Source organism: Dipteris shenzhenensis, chromosome 3, assembly GCF_047967505.1.
Source record: "Dipteris shenzhenensis isolate YYH24624 ecotype China chromosome 3, Dip_SZ_1.0, whole genome shotgun sequence".
NCBI lineage: Eukaryota > Viridiplantae > Streptophyta > Polypodiopsida > Gleicheniales > Dipteridaceae > Dipteris > Dipteris shenzhenensis.
The window spans coordinates 36,149,684-36,177,198 of NC_141598.1; the positions used below are offsets into that span (position 1 = coordinate 36,149,684).

Here is a 27,515-nt window from a genome sequence, read left to right on the forward strand (position 1 = left end):
TCCCAATACAAACAGAGAGCTTTGTGAGATGACTAGGTAGCTTCTGAGATGAAACGATTCCACTGCCTTTTCTTCAGTGCAAACAACAGTGTTCCACATTGACAAATGATCAAAGCCCAGAATCCACTTGTCTCTCACATACAATAGTGTGTCAACCTGACAGCAATGTTCCGCATTGACAAGTGATGAAAAAGTCTCTCATGTACAGTAGTGTGTCGTACCTTGACAAGAAGGCAAAATACAACAGAAAACCATGTTAAAGTTTGCCTCGCTGATATGTTGACAAGAGATAGACATGGCAAAGGAATCCTTGTGCAGATCTTAGAAGGATAGATTATGATTGCAAATCAAAGCATGTTCAGCAGTTGATTTGCTGGAATGTATGAGAGTAAGCGAAATTGGCTAGAGTGTGGTTCTTATAATATAAATAATATTATTTATTTATTTATTTATTTTATATGTATAATATATATATATATATATAATTTATATATTATAATATATTTTTTAAATTATATAATATATAATATTTTTTATATTATATTATATATTTTATTATTATTATTATATATATATTATATATATAATATTATATATGTGTGTGTGTGTGTGTGTGTGTGTATACATATATATGTATGGGGGGACCTACTCGCTAAACTTTATTTTATTCCTATTTTTTTGGACCATGGAGGCTAATTAACTTATGTTTGTCCATGGGTTAATTAATTTATTTGGATTAATTTATTTATTTTAAACTATGTCTAAGAGGAGTGCACATTATTCAAGAGGGTAGGCTTCGAACCCACAATGTTGTCTTTCCCACATGTAAGCCCTACCACTAAGCTATAGAGTGGAAGAGCATACCTAGTGCTAACTAAATATTATAAATGGTCCCTCTTCCCCCTCCAGATTTAGTGCGTGCCTTCTTCTTTAAAGCCCCCTTCAAATTGTCCCTATTCCCCCTCCCCCTTTAGCATGTGCCGCCTTCTTTAATGCCCCCTTCTTAAGTGGTCCCTCTTAATTGAAACTCCTCCCTCCTCCCTTTATCCCTTAGTTTAATCATGCCTTTTCTTCTTCCTTTTCACACCTTTTCTCTTCTCCACAACGAATTTATAGGAATTTCCCATATATCAATGTATGGGGGGGCATACTGGCTAGAGGAGTGAAACATGTGCTCAGCAAGGAAGGATGGTGAGTTAGCAAATTATTTTGCAACAAGATACTGCTGGCACCAAGAGAACTTTCTGTTACAAGAATCAAAACTGAAGAAATCAGTTACAAGAATCAAAACTTTCTGTTACAAGAATCAAAACTGAAGAAATCAGTTAGTGGCTACATTAACTTTTTCGATTTCATGACAAAACAGATTCTTCTAAAGACATTTAGATTAACTAAGGAAAACGAATTGAAGTCCTCAAATCAAAGATAGCAATGTCTAGTCATGTTGCCAACTATATCGTCACCAAATATGAGACTCCTTTCCACAGAAGAAGTATCCCAATGAGACTGCACATGAGAAGACAGAGAGCAGATTGCACCACCTCTGATTGATAAGATGTTCGCTGAACAATCTCTGAGCAATTTACATGCATGGAGTTCAGCTGAACAAACTCCTAATGCTGATAGGAGGTTCATTTTGCTTTGCAACTTGGAGACAAGCCCCACAGTGAAGGTCGGAGAGACGTAAATCCATCTTGTGGTGAGACTTTCTACTTTCAACTTCCAGACATCAGAAATCAAGCTCTACACAGCTATTGGATGAAGGGTGTCAGTTATGACCATATCTTCATAAATACAGTCCTACAAATTACCAAAGGTTAAAGTCTCATAAAACTCAAGGTGTCAAAGTCACAGACCCCTAACGCCCCAGTTGATAGTTGGTAGCCACCACCTACAGAAGGCAACAATGCATCATCCTTGAACTGGAGGATTCTCTTGTGGTGATCCTTCATAAACATGTTCCAAAAATCAGTAAAGCAAATTAAGCAGGCGTAACATGATCTGAAAGCCCCAAATTTGAAGGCCTTGTACCATTCTCTTGCAGAATCACAATCGCAGCATCATGCTTTGATTTCCAGACAGGACAACGTCTCCTAGACCCAAGACCCTGCTTAGTGTTGGATAGAAGCATCCTTTTCCACCTGGATGTATTTCCCAACTGTCTGCTTTTACCAATACCACTTTATTAAACAATGGTATCATTCTAGGGTCCATTTTCCAGCAAGCTCATCAGTCTTACTCAGAGACAAAGTTGGAAAAGGTAAGCAATCCAACATTCCTTTTTTCAAGTATAAAGAAAGGAACATTCCTCAGCAGCAAAAATTCCAGGAAAGAAGGGTTGCACTAAGAAAATCACCGCTTCTTCCCTTCTGGCATCATGTCATTTCTCCATTCACAACACAAAGGAAGCTTTCTTGGGGCAACAAGATTCCATGGAAAGGATATTCTCCTTTACACATTGTTGTCCTTAAATTTCATTGATGACATTATGACCTCCCGAAGGTCTGGGCAATTACCACAGAGTTGACAAAGGAATCATCCAGTCCTTAACATTCCTTTGTAAACCAACATGCTTCTAAATGGACAATACACCGTGACAGGTTCCTTTACCATCATGAGCATTACCTTCAAAAAACTTGTGGATAATCATGGAGATATGTGTTGGCTATTCCAAAATTCCCCATCCTCACGCAAAGCAAGAGTCGCACCTTCTGAACGCTCTGTAATACAAGCAAGTCAATAGCCAATAAGTGATAAAACAAAGACAACAAGCATCCTGCAAGAAGTCCAAGAGGCAGTTGAAAGAGGATGATTAACAGGTTACAGAAGGCCAGTAGCTTTTAGGGAATGGAAAAGATGCTACTATCTGTAACATAACTTCAACTACTGCATGCAACTGCATTGGCATCATATTGATTCTGCTTTGTGATTCTGAAGACAGTAGAGAATATGCATGTCCATGTGGCCATCCTTTCTAAGAAGCCTAACCATGGTAGGTGAACGTCTTGCCACTTTTTCCTTGAAGGTGACGCTCTCTAGATGCTTCCTATACATTGTGAGAGCTTATATCCATACAGTTTAAAGGAAGCATTTGCATCCCTCCTCTTTACCCAATAACCAGAGAAGCATTGACAGTATATTTGCCAAAAATTGACAACAGCCTTGGCTGGGCCTGGCAAAAGACTTCGTTTCTTTACAAAAATATCTTGCTTGGCCTTCTCTAGCAACCTTCGGAGCATGAAACAGGCAAGAAATGTAAACCTCACCAGAAAGTGGGTGTCTAGATTGGATATTGCAGCAGGTTCAAGCATGAAAACATGAAGAATGCTGCGACGGAATTGAGTCCTTGACTCTTTTTTCAAAATCAAATACAGCATTTTGCAATGGCAAACATGTTCCCTCACAGGTTCCCTGTAAGCTGGAGCAATAGAAATGTTCTTTGCACTTGATAACTCGAGAGAAGTTCTCAGACAAGCAGAGATTTCCATTGGTGCATGTTCATTTCAAATACCCCAAGCAAGGGCACTCACCATAGATACACATCTGCAATATGCAATGCAGGTCGTTGCCTAGATTTGTTTGGCCCAGATAAGACCAGCATCAATAAGCATCATGCCATGTGACACAACCAGCACAACTACACTGCAAATCAACCAGCTGTAGGTGGTCCCAAGAGTATCGAGCAGCCATCCTACAATTCCTTGATCAGCCTGTAGAGCCCAAGATGTCATACCATCCTCTTCAGAAAACTTTCCCTCCTAAGCACACGACAGTTACACATCAACTTCAAGGTAGCTAAAGAGCCAAGGACAGAGAGGCCCATAATCGTTTACAAAGTCAGCCACTCTTCCCTCCATGATTTACATGTTGCCAAGAGAGGTGAGATTTATCCTGAAAGAAGAGTATAAACCTCAAAAAAATTCCAGTAAAACTCATGTCATGTACACTTCACATAAACTCAATAAAGAAGCCTCTACAAGAACATCTGAGATTCTGAGTGTTACCTGCTTGCTATCTGTAATCTTGCACAAGGGTGGAACTCATTTCTTATGCCATTCTACTGATAAAAACGTGGCTCAAAATCTTTTCAGAAATTTCTCTACGGCTAAAGCCAAATGACATTAAATATAGCTTTGATTGGGCTTTGGTTCATTAGCATCTAAAAATGAGTCCCTTGGTTTTGTAATATTGTATGAATATATATCTCTGGATGAACCCAAGAACATGCCCAAACCCTCTGAAAATAAAATAACTAAAGCAGTTCCATTTAAGGCTGCAAACCATAAAGCCCATCACATATAGCAGGGACTATCTACTATGATGTCCTACCAGCATCATAGAGCCCAACAATAGGTGCAAACCCTAGCCTAACACATGCTATAGCTATATCCACGGCTTCCAATGTGGGGCACTGGGCACCGGCATAGCAATCTTGATACTCGGGCAAGGAATTCTTGCCAGGTCGGGGATGTCACCCAGGTGCGCACAAGCCATAGCCTAGCTTGTACTTGGTGGCAATTGGATGCTTGGCTCAGACGTGAGGAAAGGGGCAACCGAGTCTATGTCTGCCAAAGTGACTTTAGGAGGCCCAAGATAAAGGGCATTAATCCATCACAGTACAAGCGCCATCCTCCTTCTATGGCTGAATGACATGGACAACGTCTAGATGGACAATGCCAAGATGTGCAAACTTGAGCTGCACCCGTTTAATCCGTTTCTGTACCTCGATCCACTTGTGTGGTCCCCTGCAAACAAGTAGCAGCTGGAGCAGCTCTCTGACAAACATGACATCTAGTGTTGAGTCTGCAAGCATCTTGGAATAGAGTCCTCCACCACAACCCTGCTTGCAAGACCTTCTTGGCTGTTAGCTCGGCATTAAAGTAGTCTCCAATGAGGCTTTGTGTGCCATGTCCACTCAACCATACTGCAAGTGTTCTACACAGCGAGCTGCATAACCCTAGAGTCTCTCAACCCTCTTGTCCAACATTTGCTCATGCAGCAGCTATCCTTTTAAGTGCAATTCTACATTCTTCCGTGCACATGCTAGTGACCGCGTAGTTGGTGAGAACCTCCACAAACTGTGCCGCAATTGGTACGAACCGATGGAAATGGGACATGTACCCCAACATCAAGCGTGCCTTTTACTTTGAGAACATGGACAATCTCTGTACACTCAACTCACGATTGCAAGGCAAAATTCCAGTGCACTCAAATCGCTTTTCTCTTAGCTGCAGTCCCACAATGATTGCCAAATGTTGATGGATTATTTCTCACATTCACTTGCATGCTTGTTCTCACGTTCAGAATCCTAGCACGTGAAAACTGCTCGACTGTGGGAGAAATGTGTGCACTCGTGGGAGAAACATTCGTCAACGTAACCCACTAGTTCATGCTGTTGTTCAAGTTAGGAACCATGCAAAGACGCATATGAAAGATCGCCATATGTGAATTACTCATGTTCACACTTAAGAATGGACGAAAAAGAGACACATGATGGAATTCTCATTTGTATTCTTGGGCAAAATCTCACCCAAAATTATCTTACAAATGTCAGTGTGCGAGTAGTGCATCAACTAGACTCTGTGTGGAAGATCAACAGCATCACAGCTAGACCTTTCACCTGAACATCTGAGCCTGTAAACAACTCTAGTCCGTTGAACCATTGAACTGGTGAGCCAATGAACTAATCAACCGCGTTTTGGACGTGCAACTTTATACTCCAATCCTCAGACTTCAAAGTTACCCTCACGGATTCAAGAAAGATCTCTGTGAGAGATTCCTACCATGGGGCTTGAAATCAAAGTGGCTTGCCAAGGCGGCCACGTGCACGAGTATCTCATGAGTGTACGTGCATGCAGACTCCAAGAATGTGGGTGCAAACGCTTACACTCCCACTACAAGGAAGCCAATCAAATGCAGGTATTGCATCTATATGGCATGTGTTTAATGCATTTTGACTACAAGGCAGCCAATCAGATGCAGGTATTGCATCTATGGCATGTGTTTAATGCATTTTGAATGGGCATACTTTGTCAATGTGCCACAGAAGATGGAGCTGAAGCCTTGGCTTGGTGAGCCAAGAAGCTTCACACAAAGCTTCTCTCTCCTCGCCTCCTCAGCTAGGGTTTGTTATATGTGAGGTTCATTATGTGTTTGGTAGTCAATTGCTGCATTTCCAGTTGCATGCTTTCATTCTAGCAAGTGTTGGCATATTCCACTGCAGCAATTCATGTGTGTGTGCATCTATCCTACCTGTGTTTGTGTGTGGAGGGACCGTCAGTCTAGAAGGCCTCTAACTCAGTTTTCTTTCACCTATTAGCACACCTAGGTCCAGACCTGCACACTGTAGGAGAGCATGAGGAGGTGCGTTGGACTAGAGTTAGACCCTAGAGCAGAACTTTGAAGGAGCACTCTACCTTTGAGCAGCTACTGAAGCCCACACAGACACGTGGTAGAAGAGGAATCGTCCACTTCAGAGGGTGCAGCAATCAGAGCCAGGTTCGGTACCTTACCTCAAAATTTGTTTATTGGAGGTGTTGGTACATCCGTTGGAAGTTTTTGACCTTGGTATCTACTCTTATATATATTTTGTTTTGGCTGCTCTCTTTACTGTTCAGTAAGCACATGCAGTTGAGAGTTGTCTTTCTTATAATGTCTTGTTATCTTGGGGTTTAACATTTGTGCAAATTTTTGTTTTTCAATCAATGACTTAATTTCAGCCAGCAAAAGACAAAATATAAAGATGATTTCCAATTCCTAAAAGTTTGCATCTATCTTTTCCATGTCTATAATGGAAATTTGTGAAACACTTTTCCTACCTACAACTTCAAATCTCTTTAAATTATATGTTGTCTGTTATAAAGACAAAAAATTCCTTTAAAGTCAAAATTTCAAGCAAGATCAGAGTTTAAAAACTTTATGACTAGTACAACTCCTAAATCATTTGGGAAAATTGAACTTAAATCTACTAGAACATCAGGTAAAATATTTCCATAACAATTAATTCTGCTTCTTATCGTAGTGTTTTAAAAGCATGAGCCCAGGCAAATAGTTACAATTTTCCAATTCCACTCACGCTCAAAGTCATTATAATTTTTTTAAGCATTCCTCAAAAAATAGAAAGGTAATCATAAATGTGCAAATAACATCATAAACCTAGGTCAATCATCCCTAATAATGGGCATGTTGATCTAGCACTAAAAATACGGTTTTTGGCATTACTAATGCCATACAATTCTTGATATCAAAATGTGTCTCCATTCTATCAAACCTATCAATCCCATCTTCATAGGTATCCAAAAGAATCAAAGGTCCAGCTTTGTCTCCAAAAAAGTCCCTAGTATTATCCTATGCTTCAATAATCCCCCAATATAAAAGGAAAACTTCAATCTCAACCTCCGTTTTGGTGTGGCTCCCCTTCTTCAAAGTTAAGTCCATCAAGGATCCCTTTTTTCTCTTGACGACAAAAAATGTCATTCGTCCTGGTCTTACATCATGAGTTCAAAACCCACCACTTATACATGTGCAAGTGCTGGCACTTACCCGAACATCTGCAGAAGTGGCCCACGGATCAAAGTTATGCAGCAGAATAACTTTTCCGTAAGAAATTCCCTGCTCCAAATTCTCCTCCCATGACTGGCAGCAAGCACAAATGAGTTAGCAACAAAGACGAGATGAAACAGAGCCCACAGCTTGGAACAAAAAAAATGTTTCCGGGTGCACTTACAAGCTCTTTGAAAATGCGCCTCTTTTCCTGCCATGATTAAAATAGACTTTAGAATCCAGATATCAAAACAGGAGAGCCTTCTTTATTCCTTCTACAAATATATAAATACAAAAGCCCTAGATAAAGAACCGATACACTTCAGGTCTATAGCAGGTTATGCTTCAATATCTACCGCTTAAATTTAGGAAACAACCGCCCATATCCACAGAGATTAAAACTCTCCCAAATGAACATACAATAAAGTAAAAAAAATCAAAAGAAATTAGCACAAACCAGGCCTATATCCGTTTTGGTTGGCTCACTTTTTGCCACCGAACTTTGCTCTCCTTCTGTACCTGCTTCATTCTTAAGCTTTTTTATGGCATTGATCTTGATGTCCTTACTAAGGGTTCCCTTTTTGTCAGCCCGCATGGACAATGAGTCATCTTCACCTTTACCACTTTTAGACTTGGCGGTGTTTTTTATACCCGAAGAAACTACTGAGCTGCCAACGGGTTTTGTCAAACCTTCCCTCGAAGGTGAAGTTTTTTCTACCTTTGAACCTTGTATTTCTTCCTCTACCTTTGAGGCTTTTACTTTGTCCTCCACTGGTTGTGAAGATTTTTCTGCTTTTCGAGGCTGGTCTTTACCATGCACCTCTTCCTTTGATTTTCCAACATTTATAGAGCTATCTAAAGACAACACCTCAGTCTTCAAGGTTTGCATCTTGCTCTGTACAGTGTCAGTCACAACTAAAGATATTTCAGGCTTTGGAGATTGATCTTTGCCAGGGAGATCTTTCTTCGGCTTCACAATTTTTGTAGAGCCATCTGGAGAAACTACAGGGTTTCCACCAACCTTTCCCCGAACTTCCTTCAGAGCAGTAGGCCCAGGACTCTCTAGCACTTTCGGCTTCTTATTCCTTCCAACTTCATCTGTCGTTCCACTGGATCTTTTCAAAGATCCTGCTGCTGATTGTTTCTGTGTTTCATGGACCAACTTTTTCTTTTGTGCTTCTATGGTCAGTTCTGTATCTCTTGGTCTTTTCTTCAACTCTGGCAGCAAGTTGCAAGCAGATTGTTCTTCCACTTTTGTAGAAACATCAACCAGATTCGAAAGCTGTGCAGAGCTTCCTTCACTAACACTGGATTCTTTTCCATTCTCCTGGTCAGCTTTGGGCAGCTCAGCCATATTGACTTCAGTTTTAATACCTTCCACAAGCCACTCCTGCTTATTGAAAACAACTGACAACATACAAAAATGAAGTCCAAAAAGGCATAAGAAAGTGTTCAGTGTTCACAAGGACTTATCAATCCTACCTACTTTATCAAAGCAGTGTATGAGGACCAATTTGATGGTAACCAAAATTATTTATGGCCTTAAGACTCTGCACCTCTACAGCATGCCCCTTCAAAAGTAAGATTACAGAACCTCACCATCGCGTCCAAGCTTATCAACCACTCCCTGTATAGGAGAAATGTGTCCACGATCCACATTGTATATTTTTGAAAAAAAATAATCTGCATTTTTCAGATCATTCACTGATGGCTGCCTGTTCCGTGGATCCTTGCTAGTGCACAGAACCGTGCATTTACCAGACACGACCTCCTGGAGACAAACAGCAATATTAAGTCAACAAGGCCAAAAGATAATCACTTTATGAGGCCCAAGAAAAAGTAAGCATAACACCAGTACTGCCCTGAAAATCTCTCTCTCTCTCTCTCAGCTTAGCACTCTGCGAGCCCTTGCATCAGCCCATGGTGGCTTGTATGAGATACTATTTTTGAGTGTATTGTCTCCTAGGCCCATGAGGGCCCCTGAAGACATCTCTCTCTCTCTCTCTCTCTCTCTCTCTCTCAGCCCGACAGGCGCAGATCCGGGATAGCTTTGCAACCACAGTGCCGGCTTTCAGCTACTGAGTTTTTGTCTCTGAGATTTTTTTGAGATCTATAGTTTAGCTTAGCATAGCACACAGCAAGGGCCTTAGCAAGCCCTTTGCTTCAGCCCTTTGTGGCTTGTATGAGTTTTCATTTCCAATTGCTGTACTTAGTCCCACAGGCCTGTGAGGCCTCCCGAGGACCTTAACACATATTTCTTTCTTTCTAATTTCTTTCTCAGAGAGAGGCCTATGTACACACTGGAGAAGGGTATGGAGACAGCAGAGATCTAGCAGCCAGCCAAAAAGCTAGGAAGCTAATTGAAAGAGACTTTGGAACACAGCAATAAGGTACTGGGTCTAGCACACCAGCTAGCCCAACAAGTACTCAATACATGACAAGTTGTAATATTTTCTCTCATTGGATGTAAGGGATCCCTATTAGTTGATGGTGATCGGCCAGTCCCATAGATCCTATAGGGTCCCCCGCGGACTTTAATATACTCCCAGGATATACTCGGATTCATCTCCCTCACTCATTAAGGATCTCTATTGGGTAGTTTTGGGTTTCATTACATCAACTCCATATTGAGAGTGGGCGAGCTGAGTGAGTACACAAAGAGATACGGATTTGTGCCTTATGTGATACATAGGTCATCGAGTTAGAGGAGCATTTCATCTTCAGATGCGCGGTATTTATATTACAAGATCTAAGGCCACTACTATTGTCTCTTCAGAGATAGCTCTGGACTCCTATCCCACTTCCTTTCCTATCCGGATCAGAGATGCTTAGCCACCTTCATTCATGAGGTAGTTAAGCATCAAGAGTGCTTGCTCAAATTATAGAGGCAAGGACGGAGCACCCAGGTTCTCTCAGCCGAATCACACAAACCCTCGTTCTTCACATAGTCGGCGAGGCAAAGATCCAGAGCTAGCGACCCAACATACCCGGCAAAGGTGGGACACAGATCACGCTCAGAGACATCCCTTCCATGTTCAAACCCGGGGCATGACCTACAAAAGTTACGGTGGAACTAGTCAGGCGCAAAGCTGCAGCCAAGAGGAAACGCCGGACCCCACCCATCAATAGCCGCTAGTGCTCATTTTGATCCTATACCACCGAAGCCTCACCAGCCTTGGGGTCCACCATGACCTCTCTTCTAAAGCTCCCCTCCCATGACCTCTCTTTTAGAGCTCCGGTATCTATTGTATCGGGCTAGACTTGGCACAAGACATGACGAAATATGATGATGGTGATGATATTGCTGTTATGACTATGTCGCATTGATGCTTTCTAGGACTATGTAGCTTTTTAGCATCTAGCATGGGTGAAGATGCTCGTTTTAGTAGCTCCACTCTTTCAGCTTGTTGTACCAGGTTTCTTATAGTCTCATAGATCCATCTTCATACGTGTCTTAAGGTAGACCATAGAAACCGAAAAGTCAATATAAGAATGAATATTGTATACGTTCATTAGTGAAACCTTGTTTGGGCTTATTTGGATTACTTGTTTAAACCAAGCGTGAATACTAGGTATTCACGAGGCAGTTACATATCCAGCCCATGTTGCCGAGCTGCCAAAGATGCCATAGGGAACGAACCCAAGGTCTTTCTTTGTCACTAAGGATTCTACAAGCTTGTAGAAACATCATGCTTTGCTGGCTGAAAGTTTCTTTGGACAGGACATATGTGTTACAATTTGGTATCGGAACCTTGAAACAAATGGTGACATTGTCTATGGGTTCATTCCCTTGATGTTTGCTTCTGGTCAGGAACCTTGAAACAAATGGTGACATTGTCTATGAGTTCATTCCCTTAATGTTTGCTCCTGGTCAGGTGTGCCTGCAATACGAAGGTGTCAGGTTGGTTTACTTTGATCCTGGGTGGTTTATTCAATACGAAGGTGTCAACCAAATTAGTACAAAGGCTTCTGTTTGGTTGATTTTACTTTGATCTCGGGTGGTTTATTCAAGCAGAAATTTTGCTTGATCGAGAACCAATAATCAACATCAACTACTGGCAGTTATGACAGCAGCATAGCATTAGACGAGCGCACTTGGCAAAGGGTTCCCTGTCTACAATTTTTGAGTGTTAGTCACTAGGTTCTAGCTAATCAGTGATCACACCATCGGTTTTATTATTAGTTAGTGTTCAATAAACACTTGGAAGAGATCTCTCCAACAAAGCAGTATTTAAGAGATTTGAATGCTGAAGATGGTTTCAGTCAACTAGGAGATTCGCAAAGTTGAATTTTTGTTGTCAAAATTACGGAGGAGCTCTCTTTCTTTCATTCTCTTTATCAATTACATTTCAGCACTAATAACTAAGAAATTTTCAAAACAGAATTCAGAAATAGTTTCTTTCACCCAATGTAGCTTCCAAGCCTTGGAATGTACATACATATCTCTCACAAAAGACTTGTCAATGCAAGAGTATACCAATAAATTTTGTGAAGTGGTGATGAAGATCCCCATACCAGTTTGTACGAGTCAAACGCTACATATTTTGGCTTGAAAGAATAGAATCAAAGCAAAGGCAAGGGCAAGGATGCCACCACTTCGAACGAAGCTTTTGCATACTTTTGAGTTATGAAGATATTACATCCAAGATCTAGGAATTCTATGCCTCATGTACCTCCACAAGAAGCCAATGTTTCAAAGGAAATTTAAACAAAAAGTTTCTACAAATTACCTAGCATCAAAAAGGATGACAAAAATAAGAGTTGGTGGCAAGCAGCCAAGTACTACCATTGGCGTGGATGGTGGCCCAAGCATGGGTAAAATCTTCCTTCTCATCTCTTACTACAAGAATGAGACAAAACAGTATGAGTTTTGAAGTTAAGGCATGCTCTCCATGGCCAATATCCAGCCACAAGTCTTGCCGGCCACACGTTGAAGTCATAGTCACTAGAAACGTTTCAAAAAACGTGCTCAAGTTTCAAAGACCCAAAGTTTTGTTGAGGTATAGAAAACAAGTGCCAAATATGCCCGTGATCGCCCATAGGCCTAGGGAACACAAAAATATAGCCTAAACGGTTTCAAAACAAGCAAAAAAACATTTAACTCAATAGTGCAATAGCACTATTGAAAGCAAAAGGTGAATAGGTGGGGTAATTATTTTTTGAGGGCAAGCTGCTCCATGTCTTCGCTGAGAAACGCCCCACTAAAAGGGGTCATCACTGCCTGTGATGGTGACATGGAAGGTCATCCTTGCCTTGATAAGTCAGTAGAAAGACTAAATGAACTAAGCTTAGATGGTAAAGATGCCAAATGGGAGCCCAAGGAAGGTATATAACCAAAGGACCACATAGTTGGAGCTTCAAATACAAGAGCGCGCAAAGTAGCTAGACTTTCAGTTGAATAAAGTTAGCTCAAGTATCATTGCTCTTCAGATGTTAAGGGATGTCAAGGAAAATCTTTTTTGTCCTCAAAAGTGTATACGACACACCGTTCCATGTAAATTGGTAGCTGTTTGCCAGTTGATGATTTTGCAACGCTCTCATGTATGAAAGTTCAAAGAACTTCATGTGAATTTATATATGTTTGTGTGTATTGATAGAGCCATTGCGAATGCATCAACTAACTCTTTGGCTATCCAAGACAAGGAAATGACAACATTAACACATCAAAACTTTCCGTTCCTCATCAGTAAGGGTTGAGTCACCTAATGGTTACCCCCAAAGCTGAATGTTCAACATAAAATTAAGCTTATTCCACAGACAAAAACCCCTATAGATTAAGCTTCATCGAGGATACCCATCAAACACCACATGGTGGGACAAATTTAATGTTTTGCTTCTCCAACAATCCTGAAAAGAAAAAGACTTGCATTTTGCATGTGTGTTGATGACAAACAACTGAATAAGCTCACCATTCAACATGTGTATGTGTATGTGCATGTGCATGTGCATGTGCATGCATACATACATACATATATGTACGTATGTACGTACGTATGTATGTATGTACACACACACACACACACACACACACATACATATAAATATATATACATATCTCTATATGCGCGCTTGTGTGTGTGTGTGTGTGTGTGTGTGTGTGTGTGTGTGTGTATGTGTATTTACCCCCAAAAAAAAAAAGTGTGTGTGTGTGTACATACATACTTTGTTATTATGCTAACTATATTGATTTCTCTAGCCATGACACAAAATCATCCTTCATAAGACTAGAAGGTATCGAATTTTACAAATGCTCATTGAGAATATGTTTTATTTTGAGTTAACCATGTCATACATAATTTAATCATTCATTCACTTATTTAGGTATATATATTACTCGTATTTTATATTTTTTCCAATTCAGAGAGAATATTGAATAAAATGGAGCTCACACCTAATGAACAACATCTTTTTTGTATGTAGACAATGACTTAAGCAAAGAAGCATGATCTTCAATGCACAGTGTCTCGACAACTCCTAACAAAAAGCAAGGCTCTACCTTCTCTTTTGACAAAAAAGGGATTCCAAACATGCATAGAAGAAACTATGAAGCAAGACATTAACAACAAGACCTTTCCCTTCCCCAACCAAAGCAAGATAAATATGCCACAGTTTACAATCAAGAACAAAGAAGGAAAACAAGCCTTTCAAAGCTCACAAGACAGCAGCCTTACCAAGTCATTTTCATTTGTAACACCTTTTCCTTTGCCAAATGCAAGAAATAACTCTTTAGAGTTTTCCTCTACATCCAATTGTGGAAGGTCCTTAGGCCTAAGAAACCATTGAATCAGCACCTTCCTCTTGCCGCTTCCTCTTTCCTCCCATAGTTTCATTATCTTACCAATATGTGGTTCCGATTGGATGGCGTCATACACTTCAACATTGTCATTAAGGGCAAACTCTTGACCTTCACTAAAGAAAGAAGAATATAAAATTCTAGCCTCGTCTGTACTCTCTTTGATGGCACCCCAATGAATATCAGCATCATTGTTCGAATCTTCCATCATAAGCCAAAATTCAATGCATTACAATTGGAAGAACAGCTCTGTCATGAAGGGGTAAAGAAGAGGCCCTGCATCCAACCACATTTAATTCCTATCAGATGACTTCCCAATAATTGTTGAATATTATTAATGCATTTGAGCATTGATAGACACCTCTCTCCAACCCCCCCCCCTCCTCTAGTTCCCCCATAGGGAATTTCTGGTCACACAACGTATCTATCTTTTAGTCTTGTATGTTGCAAATGTTAATAAGTCTCTCGCGTCGGGTCGACTATAGCTTGGTGGAGATGTTGCAGCTATTTCGCTGTTAGACCACACTTCACATGGAAACTAGGTTTTCTTTGGTACTTTTTTAGATTGTTGGTTTTCCCTTGGTTCTTTGACTACAATATGTGCTTTCTAATATCATAGATCATTTTGCTTGTATTAGACATTGAAAAATTTGTTGGAGATATCATAGCCAAAGAATGTGAGAGATGTGTGGTGTGATGTGTTGTACTAGGAGATCTAGAACTAGTTCATGTGTGAGTGTCACGTATCACTATGGGACTTATCCCATATGCACTTCATGCAAGTGTGTGACGGTGTAATCTTTAAGGCTTGTACTTCACTCGTCTCATTTGGTGACGTTGATGAATGAGTGAAAGCCTTCCATGGTTTCTACATTTGTGAATCATTTCTACACTCTCTAGCCTCTCTCTCTCTCACTCTCACCATGCCTCTAACATGGTATCAGAGCAGGTAAGTCCTACCATAGACGTTTTGCCACGTCATCATCTTCCTGCCCTAACCCTAATTCGTCTCTAGCTGCCTCCTCCTCTCAGCTCTTTCCGCCTCCATTGTTGCCTTCATTAAGCCTCCTCCATAGCCCATTCACCTCCGTTTATGCCTGTCTACAGCCTCCACAGCCAGCCGCCTCTATTTCCATCCTCCTTAAACTTCTATTCAGGATTTTGGGCACTTGGCGGCTTGATAGCTAGCTGGTCAGCAACTCCTGCAAGGTGTGCATGCCTTTGTGTAGGCTAGGGCAAGCAATGGAAGCTCAAGAAATGAAGGAGAGAAGACAAAAACGAGCTGCTGTAATGAATTGCTGCAAAACTGAGTGAAGGTACAAGAGAAAGCCAATATAACAAAACCCTAGGGCAAAGTGCCCTAACTGGACTAAGTGTCCTAAGTGGTACATGTACTAACTCTACCAATTGACCTAACTGACTGCAACTAGGGCTAAGACTCATCAGCACCACTCTCAGCTAGGGATGAACAGAATGACAAAGCACTAGTGCTTATTGGTGTGAGGCTGGCTAACAAACTGCTTCATCAACATGACCTCACTACTTCAGCCAAGGAGGCCCAAGACAAGCTCGAGAATACTTACGCCACATCTAACATTATGCACCAACCTATAAAAGCCAACATAGGGGCCATTTTAGATAGTTCAATCCATAGCATTGCACAGTTCACCATACATAGAAAAATATCTATGGCAGCTTTGCACTCAGGTAGAAGGCCCAATTGCTCGAGAAGGTGAGCAAGAGGTATCATGAGGCTGCATTTTTGGTCACCATAGACATTTCAAGAGGCTATCAACATAAGTATTACAACACTTGAGAGCTACTGCGAAGGCCTTATCAGGTGAGGAAATTGGAGAGAACTTTAAAATTTTGGCTGTGCTTCTATCATGCAAGATTATGCAATTGATTTTTGCTATTTCCATGAGTGGCTAGCCGTCCACAGACTAGCTATACGTACAATTTTTTTCCCAGGCTCTATATCGGCAATGCAATTCATTCAGCGATAATCCCTATGTAAGCTATTGGCCATCCGCAAGCTATCCTTGCATTCCCCCCGATGATCGGAGGTTCCAACAATTGACACTATTCACTAATTGATCAGGATTCGACTTCCTTATCCGTATCTTCAATCTCTGAAAATCATCAAGTTCTTCAAATGATCTTTCATGAACAAAGCGCAGATCACATTGGGGGACCTTCCCTCTATGCTCACTAGACCGTAGGCACGACCCACAGGCGTGACAGTAGAGACCACAATAGCATGCCGACACGCGCCAATGCTCTATCACATGTTTTATTTCAACACATTAGCCTCACACAACACACCCTTCTCGGGATTAACTCCTCGCCTCAAAGAGTCTTCCTCTCTATGTATTGATGCCATTATAGTGATGTCTATGGTTATGATCATGATTATGGGTTTTTCTTTTTTATACTCATCATGGGTCTTGACGCCCGCATTACGGCTCCATCCCTCATATCATTGTATCAGGTTTCTTCTCTCTCTCTCTCTCTCTCTCTCTCTCTCTCTCTCAGGATCTCTCTCTCTCTCTCTCTCTCTCTCTCTCACACACACACAGACACACAGGAGACTCCAGGAGATGCTGATTCCAGAGGTCATGATTTGGTGAGTGATGAGCCTATATGAGTATGTCAAAGGGAGAGTTTGTGCCCCAAAAGGCCTATCACACTGGGTTGAGAGCACCATTGGAGTGAACCAAGGATGCCCCCTTTCATCGACTCTACTCAAGCTCTATATTGATGAGATCACATCCTTTATTGACCGCCTAGGAGGTGAGACATCACTGCTAGCTGGCTTGATGGTACAGATCCTGCTATATGCGGATGGCATAGTCCTCCTATCATCTTTAGCAAAGGAATTGCAGAGACATATGGAGGCCCTATAGATATTTTGCAGACAGAAAGAAAGAAAGAAAGATGTATTAACATCTGCACTTTCACAATCCATCGACGAAGGGCTAGCTTTTTGACGATTTAGTGAGGCCGACTAGCACATATGCAGCACCTTTTTGGGGGAGTGATCTCTCCGCGACAGACTGGAGGAGATTTGAGAGCCTACAGGTGATTATGGAATCTAGGATGATTTGAGTAAGCCCTCTGTACCTCATCAGATTGTACAAGAAGAGTTCGCTATGAAACCACTTCAAATTGATGCCATCTTCCAAACAATGACATTCAACCACAGAGTTTGGGCCTTACCCAACTAGAGACTACCGAGGCTGGCACTAGAGTCATCTAGACAATTAGAGCAGGGTCAACACAGCATGGTATGCATGCGTATCCACATGGTTTTCTAGTCAGGGTATTCAGATGGTCCAGCTTCCTCCTTCGAGTACAGCATGGATGCACCGCCCGAGTTGATTCCACAATATGACATTAACCACATAATACGGTTAGATCTCCTCTAGCTCCCTTCGTCTCAGACTTAGGAGGAACCAAGAGTTCCCTACCAAGATCCAGTACTACCATGACCACTTCTTGAGAGTATTGGAGGATGGACTCGTCATTAGACCCCGTTACCTAGAGAGCAAAGGAGTCTTACATGCACTGAGGATTGCCATTGGGCAAATGCAGGTCTCGTCCCATCAATTGAGGATTGAGGCAAGGAGAGCTACAGGCACACCCAAAGAATTGCAGATCTGTAGGCTATGCACGCTAGGGGAGGTTGAGACAAAGGAGCACTTCTCATGTGCTTGTCCAGCCTACTATGAGGTCCGGGGACAATACCACTACCTCTTTCAAGACGGACACAGCTTTGGTCCATTCTCATGGTTGATCCACTTCGATGAACAGGTTTGCATTGGACTATTTGATGGAGATGCAACAGCACAAAGAGACACTACTGAGACAGATTAGATAATTGCAAGAGGTGACCACGCTGCAGGAGGCTGAGGTAGACCAAGCATGTTTTCGAGAGCAGAAAATTTGAGGCCAAGAAATTGATCTATCATGTTTATGATCAGGAAATGTTGACTATCCTACATGCTTTCCAAAAATGGCACCACTACCTATACGGTGGCAAGACTAAGGTTAAGACGGATCATAGGACACTCAAGTACATTCTTACACAGCGCAATTTGTCCATGAAGCAGAAGAGGTGGTTGGCTGCAGTTCAGTCATACGATTTCAACATTGAGTACAAGAAGTGGAAGGAAAATGTGGTTGCCGATGCCTTGTCTAGATTGTGGGCTTGTAGTTTATCTGCCATTTCCACCATCTATCAAGAGTGGATTCATGGAATTCAGGAAGAATATATGCAGAATTCAAAGGCAGCTTCCATATTTTTGGAAAGTTACACGATCCTTCAAGCCGCAAGGGCATGCTGAATTTAAGCTGCATAATGGCTGTTGTACTGCAAGGACAGAATTTATCTTGTACCAGAGTCCAAGTATACACTACTGGTTTTGTACAAAATGCACTCATCTCCTATGGCAAGACACGTGGGTATCACTAAGACATGAAAAGATCAAACAGAGCTTCATCTAGGATGGCATGTGGCATGATGTGTTTAAATATGTCACTAAATGCTTGCCTTGCAAACAGAATAAGATGGACAGCCAGCTACCCGCAGGTCTTTACAGCCATCACCTATTCCAAAAGGCAAATGGACTCGCATAGCTATGGATTTCATCACAGGGTTGCCTTCTACAGAGAGGGGATGGGATAGCATTTATGTGGTGGTGGATAAATGACAAAACAAGCTCACTTCATACCCACTAAGACCCAATATTCAGCATCACATGTTGCTTGGCAATTTATTGAGCATGTTCTTAAGCATCATGGCTTCCCTCGAGAAATTGTCAATGACAGAGATGCAAAATTTATGGGTCACTTTTGGCAAGAGTTATCCAAAGCACTGGGTACTCTCCTCACACCTAGCACTGCTTACCACCCTAAGACAAATGGACAATCAGAAAGGGTGAACAAATAGGTGGAGGAATACTTGAGGCACTTTTGTCATGATACACAGAAGTCTTGGGATAAGTGGTTGACTCTTGCTGAATTTTGTTACAACAGTACCAAGCATCTTTCCATTGGGGTGAGCCCTTTTGCAGCAATGTATGGATGCAAGTTTGGGATGCCGCCTTTTATTTCAGACATGGCTGTGAAAAATCAGCAAGCAAGAAGTGACTTGGAAAGAAATGGATGCCCTTCTGCAATTGGCTAAGAAGAATATGCTGGATGCCCAAGGCAAGCAAAAGAAGTATGCGGATGAACGCAGGAGGTATCTGTCTTTTGAAGAAGGAAATAATGTGTGCATTTGTGCCTCCATAAGAACCCTTATGCCTCGCTGAAAGGTAACACCAACACGAAGCTTGCTCACTAGTATTACGGTCCCTAGAAGATCATCCGCAAAGTTGGGGAGGTGGCATATGAGTTGGAGCTTCCCAGTACCTCCAAAAGTCATAATGTTTTCCATGTGTCCTTGCTAAAGCCGCATGTAGGACAGTATGTTCAAGTTCTTTCTGAGCTACCACCTATGGATGAGGAGGGTCACAAGCTCTATGTCCCGGAGCGCATCATGGGTTTCAGAGCCATGTACTCCGAAACAAGGTCTACATAGAGTATCTTATCAAGTGGCGGGGACTCCCTGAGAATGAGAATTCATGGCAGCCAGAAAGCATTGTCTAGGACATTGTCTAGGACCACCCCTAACACCTACCAAGCTGATTAGTAGTTGCTGTTTGCTGCACTTTTATCAACAGCCCGGATGTGAAATTTTGAGGGCAAAATCCTATGGGAAGGCCTACATGCTGCCTTCACTCACTCTCCAAATCTCTCTCTATCTCTCTCTCCCCCTCACCCTCTCTCTCTCTCTCTCTCTCTCTCTCTCTCTCTCTCTCTCTTCCTCTCCCTTCGCCCCCTTTCCTCACTTACTCCTTCTCCCTCTTCCTCTCTCTTCCCTCTGCCAATTCTATCTTATCCCCTTTCTCCAAATCAGCCCAGCCTCCTTCGCTACACCTAGCAAAACACGTGGGCTTAAACCCCTCTTCAAACAAGTGACAAGAATACGACAACCAACTCCGAAACAATTCTGATTGGATCTAATACAAAAGCTTTTTGCCAGCACTATGTAAATGATAATCAATGATGAGCTCGTAAGAATAGTATTAGGAGTAGGGCAAGGAATATCTTCGGGTTGCAAATGTTATATGTTATAGCCTTATGTATATTGCTGTCAATATTAATCTCCTCACTACATTAGGAGTAAATGCACCCTCTTAAAAGCCCCTCGATTCTAGATAGAGAGGGCCTAGAGGGTAAGTAGGAACCATTTGCATAGTCTAAAATACCAAAATCGAGCTGGTGGGCTAGCAACTTTACAACCACACCATCGACCTTGCAATACATGAATCTTAACTATAATGGAATTAGTACAAAACCAAAAAGTCTATAAGAGATCAAGTGTGGCCCTTCTAGTATGATCTAAGGATGACTGTAACCGTTCTAGTATGATCTAAGGATGACTATAACTCCTGAAACTCTGCATTGAACTCCTCGACCTCCTATGGTACGAGAAGGACATGCAAAAACAAGGCTCACTCTTCTAAAGGAAGGGCAAGATCTTCTCAAGGAGAGTGTGCCTTGTCGTTTGGGTGGCTCAATTCAGCCAATTGAAAAGGTCATGATATTTGAAGCATCAATGCCACCTACCGAAAGGCTCGTGACACCTCAAGAAAAGAGGGTGGTTTATATTTGTAGTAGTGGTTGTATTAGTTCATGTTGTCAACTCCAACTAGACCCAACCTCTCCTGAATGTTAACGCTTAAGCTATTTAAGTGTCAATAAATACATGCCTAGATGAATGCAGGAACATGCCCAAACTCATCCTCTAGAAACACAACACATAGTCCAGTTTCAATCTCATGACAGTCACAGCAGATTCAGCCATGACAAAGGCTAGCACTAAAGGAGAAGGCTAATCAAAAAGTAGTCCACATTCTCTTCTTTCAAGCTACAATTGCTTGTGAAGACTATACAATTTCATTTGAGTCTCTCCCAAACGAGCATTCCTAAGCAAAAAATGAGACAATCTAGCTATTAGGGCAATGCAACACTTAAGATAGAAAAAATGAAATTTGCATCTCTGCTAATATGACTGGCAACATATATCTAGATGAATCTAGGGAACATGCCCAAACTCATCCTCTAAAAACACAAAACACAGTGCAGTTTCAATCTCATGACTATCATGCACAAGGTTGAAAACCATAAAATCCGTCACATAACAAGAACGCTAGATCCCCACCGACATCATCATCACCCAAGGTCAGTGTAGACCATAGTATAAACATATTCTCTCACATGTACATATCCACACACCTGTACCTACTTGAGCATCCAAAGATCTTTGTACTAAGTTTCTATCAACACTCCGGAGGTGAAGCACAGACTCAGACTTAACAAAGACTAGCAAGCAAAACAAATAGTATTCCACATTCTCTTCATTCAAGCTACAACTACTCGTGACGACTATACAATTTCATTTTAGAAACTCAATAAATGTCTATTTTGACACATATGTATGCAAAAGATACGGTTTTTTGGGGGAAATTTTGTAACTTTTTTCCCGAGTTAGTTCAAAACGTTTGAACGCATTTAGGGCATTTGAAAACACCTAGCAACACTATTTATGATTCTCATTCAAATCTCCAAACAAAATGTTGGACTTCGTAGCATGGCAACACTATTTATGATCCCCATTGAAGTTTGCAAACAAGATAGTGGGCGTGATAAGCTAATATATATCAAACCATATGTGCACGTAATCTCTTTGAATCTTGCATGTTCCCTTGTTTCTTTTTCTCTCGGTTTGTTTTAATTTTCCTCAATGTACTATTGCTTTGCAACACAACCATCTCCTCATAAGGTAATTCTAATCTAGATCCTTTTCCTTGTTCTCTCCAAGTGATGCATCATGGGTAGAGGAAAAATAAAGGGGTAAACGCACATGAGGACGAGCTGGGGATGCATACGACTCAAAGACATTTGGCATGGAAGCTTACCTTGCCCTACAACATTGTGTTCTCAACTCTATACATTGACTCTTAGAAGAACAAGGCTCACAGAATGTTACATCTGGAGCTACTCTGATTAGCTTGCACCTAGCTTAGGTTACATGTTGGCCTAGGCATAATAGGTATTAGTCAACGTGGTTAACATTGGAAAGGTTAGGACAGTTGGTCTAAACTTGTATTTGTATGGGACACTTATTGGTCTAGGGGTACACACGTACTCTAGCATGGATTGGAAACAACTCTAGAAGGGGTATACACATACTCTAGCAGGGGTTGGCAACATAGTTACCATGGACCCGTCTACCATCTAGAATGGGGAACTAGCGTTCCAAACCAAGTTGAATGCCTGTATATGCATGCAAGATGTAAGAATGGCTATAACAATAGCTACCTTGAGGAGTACGTTCTTCCATACACTTAAGGTAAAGTTATGTTTGTCCTTTATGCCAACTGGCAAATAAAGCCACATATCCTATGCAAGTTCTATACGCACTTACTTGTTCAAAAAGACTTTGCAATGATGCTAGGCCACTTGGGTCTCCTCCTAAGCTCAGTGGTTGCATGCAATATGCAAGTGCAACATGTTTACTATATCCATAAGAAAGATTCCCAAATACATAATCAGCAGCACATCTCACATAATTAATTAAATAACACGACAATTTTAGCATCTAACTGATGGAACTTTTGATGGACTGCAGAAGACACTAACCATAAAAACAAGCCAATTAACAGAAAAGACTACAATATAAGCGTTGTACAATATTCAACAGATGAAATTTGTATCAAAAGCTTTATGACCCTTAATCATATCCTAAAACCTAGCAGAAATTAGAAGGAATTTCGCTCACGTTAAACTCAAATCTGACAGTTGTTTGCCACATGTAAATCAGCAAGCAACTTACCTATATCATTACCTAAGCATACTACGTACTTTCCACACATTATACGTAGAAGGATTGAGAGGCAGGAATCATCGCACTCAGTGGAAGACTTTGGCAACCATTCATACTGCTATCAACAGTATATACACATAAAAAGCCAGGGTTTACAGTCATAAACACCAACCACACATGCAAAGCCATTCTAGCCTACAGCTGTGTGCACTTCTCCTGTTCATTCATTCACCGACAGAAACGTACAGAGTTTCTCGAGATTAAAGTGTCGCCCATGACAAAGCCTAGAACGAGAGCACAAAAAGTCGTTGAAATATGCTGCATTATAATTCTCACTGTTTCGCTACCCTACAAACAAAATAACGAGTTCAAGATACACATTTCTAATGATTTAGGTGTCGGCTCGTTCGGCTGGGTTGCTCTAATGTTAGCTCTTCCTCCAATACAAGCTCATTGAAAATACCCTCGAGGCACCGCAGTTCCGGGTCTTCCCCGAAACAAAAGAACCCAGCAGATTTCCAAATCGCCCAACACAGACAAATTTCCACACAGAGCTCTTGTAAAGCTAACTGCAAAAGAGAGGTCCTGAAGCGGCAATTTCACAAAGAGAGGGGAAGTTCAAGAAAGGCACCTAAAAATGCGCAACTGAAGAAGCGGGAGCAACGAAGGAACTCCCCAACGGGTGGTAAGGACTGAGCAGGTGACAAATTGTAAGCACAAAAATAGGAGAAGGGCAAGAATGCGGGAGGAGGAAAGGAGTAGATGCCTGGAATGAAGAGGCTCGCCGACAACCAGAAAAGCCTTGAGCGATTGAAAGTATGTTGCTGTGAAAACAAGTATATATATAGACAGAGAGGAGACGGTGTCTGTGTGGCTTTCTTGATAAGGGCACAGCCTTCCGTGTATCCTAATTCCACTTTCTGTTGAGCTTTCTCTTTATATAGCATTTCTCTTCAAAACTCTCACTTTGTTGGCTTTCCCTCCTCTTCTCATCCCCTTCTTTGCACTCCTCTCTTCTTCCCCTTCTTTTGCACTCATCCTTCGTGGAGAATGCTTTTGCATTTTGCAAGTTTTCTTCTCACTTTTCGAAAGCCTCTTTCTTTCTCTCCCCTCTTTCTTTCTCTCTTTACCATTGCCACGGAGTAGCCACCTAGCGTCTTATGGCACTTTTTGGCCCCACACTTACTCTTCGGTTTTTGGCCTCCCCTCTTGGGTAGCCTTTTAGCAATGCTTCAAATTTGGCAAAGGAGAAATTGGGCATTTATAGAAGTTTTTGAAGTGCATTTTTCCTACTGGGCAATATGTTTAAATTTGGCAAAGTAGAAATTAGGCATTTATAGAATTTTTGGAAGTGCATTTTTCCTATTGGGCAATATGTTTGACTCTTCTTCATTGGACTTGAATGCAGACTATAAAGTGGTTGACTCTCTCTTTCTCTCTCTCTCTCTCTCTCTCTCTCTCTCTCTCTCTCTCCCCCCGTCTTTATCTCCTCCTTCTTACCACCTTTTCTCCCTCCGCCCCAAGCCCCCCCCCCCCCCTCTCTCTCTCTCTCTCTCTCTCTCTCTCTCTCCCCTGTTTATTGAGAGTGCTCTCAACGGAAGCAAGAACGGAAGAAGGAGAGAGAGAGAGAGACAGAGAGAGCCACACAATTTTTGGTGGGTGCAGAACCACCCTAATCTTCTTTTTCATTCATTTATATGTGTTTGAGTATTGTACATAACCGGGGTAAAGGCACAGTGACCTTTAACCCCCACAACCTCCCACTTCAAGGACAATGTGCCTTTAAGGGAGAATAACCAGTGAGCATACTATCCAATGCCCATCAATACACGACAATACTCAAACCGCTGACTAGGTAGACTCTTCGTCAGCATATCTGCAGGGTTATCATCTGTATGAACCTTGACAAGCTCTATGCGCTTGTCCTCAAGTACCTCCCTGATGAAATGGTACCTGACCTCAATGTGTTTGGTCTTTGCATGAAAGACCGGATTTCGTGCTAGCGGAATAGCACTCATGGAATCACTATGCAATGTCGGTACACCTGTATGAATCCCCAAATCTCCCACTAGCCGATCAAGCCATATAGCCTCCTTGCAACCCTCTGTGGCTGCAACATACTTAGCCTCTGTGGTAGACAAAGCAACGCACTTCTGTGCACGAGACATCCACGACACTGCACCACCTGCAAAGGTGAACACATAACCAGAAGTGGATCTCCTACTATCCACATGCCCTGCATAGTCTGAATCTGTGTACCCAAGTACATGCATGTCTCCTTTACCAAAGCAGATGCACATCTCCTTGGTACCCTTCATGTACCTCATGATGCACTTAACTGCCTCCCAATGCCTCTTTCCTGGATTAGCCATATACCGGCTAACAACTCCCACTGCAAATGCAATGTCTGGTCTAGTAGCTATCATAGCATACATAAGACTCCCAACCGCTGATGCATAAGGAACCTTGGCCATCATGGCCCTTTCCTCATCTGATTTGGGACTATCTATATGATTCAGTTTCACATATGGAGGCAATGGAGTACTCACTGCCTTCCCCCCCTCCATATTGAAACGTTGTAATACTTTTGTAACATACTCTTTTTGTGAAAGCCAAAGGAGTTTCCTACTCCGATCACGCGTGATGCGCATACCAAGAATATGACCTGCAAGTCCCAAATCCTTCATATCAAAGGCCTCATGCAACTTGGCCTTTAATGCATCTAGCTCATAAGTATTCTTGCTAGCCAATAGCATATCATCCACATATAGTGCCAAGATTATCAGGCTATTATCCTTAGCCCTTTTAGTGTAGAGGCAGTGATCAATTTCACTCCTTCTAAAATCCTGGGACCGAATGAAAGCATCAAACTTCTGATACCATTCTCTAGGCGCTTGCTTAAGACCATAGAGACTCTTCTTCAGCTTGCAAACTAAATGCTCTTTGCCCTTTTCTTCAAAGCCTTTCGGCTGCACCATGTAAATTTCCTCATGCAAATCCCCATGCAAGAAAGCTGTCTTGACATCCATCTGCATAAGCTCCATATCCTCTAATGCCACTAGTCTAAGCATGCAACTAAGTGTGGTCATCTTCACAACCGGAGAGAATATCTCATCAAAGTCCACACCCTTCTCTTGCTTGAACCCTTTAGCAACCAAATGGGCCTTGTACCTAGGCACATCATCACCTGTGACCTTCATTTTGTAGACCCATTTACATGGCAATTCTTTCTTTCCATGTGGCAAAGAAACCAAGTCCCAAGTCTTATTCTTCATAAGTGAACTCATCTCTGATTGCATAGCATACTCCCACTTGCGTTGATCCTTGCGCATCATAGCCTCTTTGTAGCAAGAAGGCTCCCCGCAATCAGTAAGCATCACATAGTCTACCCCTGGAACAAACCTATCAGGTGGTCTAGACACTCTAGATGATCTTCTCAAGGGCATTTCAGCTTGCTGTCCCATCTGCATATCAGCCACATTTGGCTCATCATTTCCACCAATAGATAATCCATCATCTACCCTTGATTGTATACCTGTGGGAGTACTTGGTGGTACCATTTCTTGCACTTTTGGTGCATGGACAGCTTGCTGTCTATCAACATATGCAGGTGGATTCACATCCTGGAAAGTGATTCTCCTCATTTCCACATCCCTTATGGGTGCCTTATGCATCTTCTTCTCATTGAAGACCACATCATGGCTACGTATGATCTTCTTTGCTTCTGGATCCCAGAGACGATAGCCCATCTCTCCACTTTCACCATAACCCAGAAAGATGCATTTCCTAGACTTAGGATCTAGCTTCTTTCGAAGCTCTTTTGGCACATGTGCATATGCCTCACACCCAAATATACGCAAATGAGAGTAAGAGGGCTTCTTGCCACTCCATGCCTCTTCAGGAATACCACCATCCAAACTCTTACTAGGTGATCTATTGATCACATGCACTATAGTCTTCATTGCCTCAACCCAAAAACCACCAGAAAGACTTGCATTGGAAAGCATGCATTGCAACCTTTCTTGAATGGTACGGTTCATCTTTTCTGCAACTGGATTTTGCTCTGGAGTACGAGGGGATGTGAGCTCCCTCTTAATCCCTCGTGTATCACAGAAATGCTAAAAGTCATGAGAGAGATACTCTCCACCATTGTCAGTCCGTAGGCATTTAAGTGTTCTACTTGATTGATTCTCAACCAAGGCCAGCCATTTCTGAAATACCTGGAACACATCACTCTTCCGAGCT

At 41.8% G+C, this 27,515-nt stretch overlaps 1 protein-coding gene across 3 annotated transcripts in view; it reads right to left on the reverse strand.

The window, feature by feature from the left end:
* The window catches only part of LOC147903717 (protein ANTI-SILENCING 1-like), a 68,010-nt gene extending 43,645 nt beyond the window's left edge, over nucleotides 1-24,365 (reverse strand). The window contains exons 1-7 of one of the 3 annotated variants that reach the window (XR_015543883.1): nucleotides 23,902-24,365; nucleotides 14,214-14,611; nucleotides 9,142-9,313; nucleotides 8,000-8,949; nucleotides 7,727-7,753; nucleotides 7,543-7,635; nucleotides 2,626-2,720 (exon numbers count right to left, since the gene is read on the reverse strand). Coding sequence is in view for 2 of the 3 variants with exons in the window: in XM_087400795.1 (XP_087256921.1) it covers nucleotides 7,543-7,635; nucleotides 7,727-7,753; nucleotides 8,000-8,949; nucleotides 9,142-9,313; nucleotides 14,214-14,546 (1,575 nt within the window). In the remaining variant the exon portion in view is untranslated. The remainder of the gene's footprint in view (nucleotides 1-2,625; nucleotides 2,721-7,542; nucleotides 7,636-7,726; nucleotides 7,754-7,999; nucleotides 8,950-9,141; nucleotides 9,314-14,213; nucleotides 14,612-23,901) is intronic. The other 2 variants (XM_087400795.1, XM_087400786.1) reach the window with 2 other exon arrangements.
* Between the last annotated feature and the right edge of the window lie 3,150 nt (nucleotides 24,366-27,515).